We start from the raw sequence: 4951 nt of genomic DNA, 5'->3' as shown, positions 1-4951 counted from the left end.
GTCACCTGTGACAGCAAAATCTTATAACTCAAATTATCATAGTCATTTCTTATGGCACAAGATATCTGTAATGTGGTTGGACTCTGCACCAAAACAAGGAGAGTTCAAGACGTTTTAACAAAACTTGAGTTTGGGACCATGAATTTAGCATGTAATTTGACACACACTGATGTAATGGACAAGTAAATCCTACAAATAACTGCATCTGAGGCAAAGCTGGCGTTAAGAAACAAATATTTCAAGGAAACATCCACAAGAGCCCAAGCTGATAAGCATAAATGCGGCACAGTAGGAAGAAGGGACTATGGGCCTGGAGAACTAAGATAGGTCAAATGCTCATTCTTGAATCAGGAACCAGGGAATGCGCGTGAAGACCTGTCCTTAAATGTGTTGGGCCAGGGGAGAAGGGACAGCCAGCCTCCCTGGAAGCAGGGGGATGATGAGAACAAGACAGGGACACTTCAGAGAAGATAGAAAAAAGGGGAAAATGAAAAATGAAAAGGAAAAGGAGACCTCATAAGTCAAGATCATTTTACATGGTTGTGAACGAACATGTGTGTGTGTATGTATGTGTATGTATAGATGTGGAAATACGGCTGCATTACTGTGGATAAGAAGAGAGACAAAGGGAGGACAAAGAACAGGGTTTCAGTCTGGAGCATTTCTCTTAGGCAATATTTAGATTTTAACAGCAGCTATGATCTTATCTGGGGTGTTGCAGGGGCTCTGAATGGATTAAAATCTATTCAAACACAAGATGAAGTAATTCTCAAATAGGGACCATGCCAATCGATGATTCTCAGAATAAGAGGAGAGTGCTGAAATTGGGAAGAGTGTTTGCAAGCAATCAGGCCTCAGTCTAGTCCCAGAGAGCAGAGCTGCAGTTCTCAGGTAAGAGTCCTGTGGAGCCGTAGGGAGACTGATGGGAATCTTTCACCTTTGGAAATTCAGAAATTCAATACTCAGATATTAGAAATTTGGATAATGGGAAGTTAGCTATAGAAACACTTCCAAAATCTGAACCACATAACCAATGTAATCCAACTAGAGGCACAGTGAGATGAACTATGACACAAGGAACAATTTGAAATAGAGACAGAGAACAAGTGCCTGGGTCAAGTTTTCAGCAAAGGGAAATTAGTGTGGAACAAGAAACTGTGGTATTAGTGTGCAAACAGCATTCTGTGGGATACTTTTATTTTAATATTTATTTATTTATACATACAAGAATTAGGGTACAGTCCAGAGACAAGAGTGGGGAGCAGAAGAGGCAGAGTGACTGAAATACACTGTGGAGGCGAGCAGTGGGCTAAACAGAAGTCTGCTGCAACATGTGGGTTACCTCCCTGGCCAGGGATTGAACTCCTGCTGCAGTGGCTGTGGATAGCTTCACAGTGCTGCACTTTAACCCTTGAGTCACCAGGGAGGCCCTCTCCCTCCGTGGGATACTTCCATAGGTACAGGAAATTAATTCTAAATCATATGTATGGAGGTTGGCCCTAATATCAGAGCCAAAATGGAATCTCAGAGTCAGTAGAGAAAAGGTGGAACTGATTAAGACATTGAAAATCAGTTTCAAACTAATCACTTGGCTGCACGAGTCAGAACTGCCCATTTCAACAAATCATATTTCTTTCTTCAAATTTGTGATTGAGGCTCTTTAGAGCTCTGTGCGAAATTGAAGTGCCATCCCAGACATTTCCTTCTTATAAACAGCATCAAATTTCTCATTTTGGGCCACAGTGAAGTGATTCTTCCAATCACCTGTAATCCCTAAAAATAACAAAACAAAACAAAGCATGAAGGTATAAAATGATTCCAATATGAAGGAAAAAGGTAATGTATACTAAAAGAAAATATTGGAAGAGATAAAGCAGGGCTTCCCACATATTTGAACAGTTGAAGATGTCATTTTTGTCTTATTAGTAATTCCTCCCACCCTGAAAGCTGGTTTATCACTAAACAGAGACTGACTTTCAAAATACTTTCTGAGAAGGGCTGACTTTCTTTTTTAATGCAAGGGATGTACCACAGATTACTGGAATAGATTCTTTCAGTGTTTCTAGTCATCCTAGTTCGGAGCTTACTATTAGATTAATGATCATTTTTATATTTTGAGTTCTTTTTGGAAGCTGTCACAAAGGCCAGGTCACCAGCACAATACAAACTTGAAATAGAAGCTGACAAGTATCATTTTTCAAAATGCAGAAATGAGGATGTTAGACTATTTTGAGGATGCTTTCTTTCCTGAACTCACTAGACTTATATTTTATTTCAAATAAAAATAAGAAAATCATTAAAATTAAGCATTACATCCCTGAATCTTTACAGAAATAAAGTTTTCAGGATATAAATTTACATTACAGCTTTGTAAAAATTTATTTGAATAAATAAGTTTTAAAGTACTGTCATTGTGCTTGATGGAAAATATTTTTGCTATCTTATGAATGTTAATTACATCCTATTGAATTGTAAGATTTGTTAATTCTATGATGGCTTCATGAAAATTTATGGATACTTTAATGAAAAACACCCCAGGGCCCTCCCTGGTGGTACAGTGGATTGGAGCACCCCACTAAAAAGCTGGCCTCCGCAGCTTCAGTGCGAGTTCAGTCCCCCATCCTGGAGGTGATCCACAGGTCTCCGGAGACTTCTCCTGTCAGGTCTGCTGCTTCCTTCAGCAGTGTACTTCTTTGAGCTGCCTGTTCTGCTCCCCACTCTGTCTGGTGAATTCTCTCACTGCCCCTGTACCTTTGGCCTGTACCCCTGTTTTAATATGCATAAATGAATAAAATATTTTTAAAAATTAAAAAAAAGAAAGAAAGAAAAACATCCCCCTAGATAGATAAGATTTTTTCCCCCAGGTTTTTATTCTTTGCTCTGTGTCTCTCAGATAGCAATAATATAATGTATATGAGGCTAGTAATATTTGAGATAGTACTCATTAATAATGCTGTTCTTAAAAAGAGAACTAACACTAAAACTATAAAGAATTATAATAAATTATTCCAATTGTCTTTTATTTGTTTATTCTTAAAAACTTTATTTATTTTAAAGATTTATTTATTTATGCATACAGAACTGGGTTACAGGCCAGTGGTGTAGAGGCAGTGAAAGGATTCACCAGAGACAGAGTGGGGAGCAGAACAGGCAGATCCCTGAAGTACACTGCTGTGGGGAGCAGTGGGTGAGACAGGCGAGGCCTGCCGCGCCTTGTGGATCACCTCTGGTGCCAGAGATCAAACTTGCACTGAGGCAGCTGCTGCTCTTTGCAGTGCTGCGTCCTAACCCACTGGCCACCAGGGAGAGCCCTATCTTTTGTTTTTAAGAGTAAATTATTATAGACAGATTTATTTCATAAGAGGGAAGGCAGTATAAAACATTTTTTTATAAAAGAAATCCTGGTCAAAGTTTGAAAATTTCTGTTTTGCAGCATTTAGTAAATTAATATAAACAGTGGGTATTATCGATCCTCTTCCTGCTCTTTACTATTGTTTGACTAAATTTTTACATTAACTTACCTAACATAGCACCCTTCAAGATTTACACTTAAGGCTATTGTTGGGAAATTCAATGTATCTTTTTTTTTTTTTAAAGTAAAAGCATGACTTGAAAACATTGACTACTTGTTAGCTTAATAAGTTAAAGAAAAATGACTCAGAAAAAAGTGCAAGCATACAATTCTTTTCAAGATTAAGAGTTTTGATCTATGTGTTCATGTGCAAAACAAATTCTTAAGATTGTGTTTTTGTTCAAGAATGCCAACTAATATTCTACTCTTTTCTCTCCAATTCAACAAAAAATATGAAAACTGAGGGTGACATTATTACTGGATAACTTCTTGAATTAAATTAAGCTAGTTTGTGCAATATATTGTTCTTATTACCAAAAAAAAAAAAAACACTTTTTATACAAATCATATACAATAATCTACAATCCACAGGATTTTCTTCATTGGAAATACAGCTGAATTTCAACAGTGTCAAATTTCTGGCTAGTCATCTCTCTAAGTTGAATTTAGTTGAATTTACGCTTTCTATAATATAGATAGTATTTTTATGGAGTAAAACTTCCCACAAGATAAGAATATCTACTTGTTTTTCTGGAATCCTTCATGAGTGTTCAATGAACACTTTCAAGTATTATATGAGATTTTTAGAGAAGATGGTAGTAGTGGCAAATTTTACTAGTAAGGAGAGAAAGGAAACTCATGTTGCCTTTTACAAAAATTTAAGTTTTAGGAACAACAAATTTGAAATGATTTTCATAAAATTATCAAAACCGCTGTCATTTAGCATCCTAGATAAAAAGAGGCATAAATATGAAGTATTTAAGGTACTCAGATAACAGCTTTACTATCCCATTTAGTAATTTCTAATAGAACTCAGCAATTGTTACAGTAGTATTTTTACTGCCCTTATTTCTCAATGAAGAAAGTAGCTAATTTTAAAAAAAGTAACTAAGCAGGGATTAGAACACTAATTTTCAATTCAGAGTAACTTATAAGAGAGTAAAAAATGGGGTAGGTAAGTCAAGAAAAAAAGTGGACAATGGGACTATAAAGAATAGAACTAAATTTTAAGCGCTGAACTAATCTAATATATACATAAGGTGACATAATACTATAATGTAGTGTTACTTCAATAAAGGTTAATAAATCAATACAGTTATCTATAGGTTAATAAAGCAATACAGTTATCTATGGGAAGAAGAAAGTAAAAAAAGGAAACGAAACTTGGTAAAATAGTCACCTTTGCGCATAAAAGGGGATTTGCTGTGATCCATCACTGTACTTGGCAGATGTGTATAATTCACCCGAGGATTGTCCTTCATCATTTCAAAGGAGGTGTGATGCATGATCTTATCCAACACTGCATCACTCAGTTCCTTCTCTAAAAATCTAGCAATCTTCTTGATTTCCTGTTTTGAATTCTATCATTCGGTAGAAACA

At 36.1% G+C, this 4951-nt stretch overlaps 1 protein-coding gene across 1 annotated transcript in view; it reads right to left on the bottom strand.

Annotated features, from left to right (window-relative positions):
- Positions 1-1660: 1660 nt before the first annotated feature.
- The window catches only part of LOC101619051 (sulfotransferase family cytosolic 1B member 1), a 16638-nt gene continuing 13347 nt past the window's right edge, over positions 1661-4951 (bottom strand). The window contains exons 5-6 of the mRNA XM_004681241.2: positions 4752-4932; positions 1661-1773 (exon numbers count right to left, since the gene is read on the bottom strand). Coding sequence (XP_004681298.1) covers positions 1661-1773; positions 4752-4932 — 294 coding nt within the window. The remainder of the gene's footprint in view (positions 1774-4751; positions 4933-4951) is intronic.

The sequence above is a fragment of the Condylura cristata genome, unplaced genomic scaffold (genome assembly GCF_000260355.1).
Source record: "Condylura cristata isolate star-nosed mole 26May11 unplaced genomic scaffold, ConCri1.0 scaffold00012, whole genome shotgun sequence".
Classification (NCBI taxonomy): Eukaryota; Metazoa; Chordata; class Mammalia; order Eulipotyphla; family Talpidae; genus Condylura; species Condylura cristata.
The sequence above is the reverse complement of the archived record's forward strand: the minus strand, read 5'-3'. Positions and strand labels throughout refer to the sequence as shown.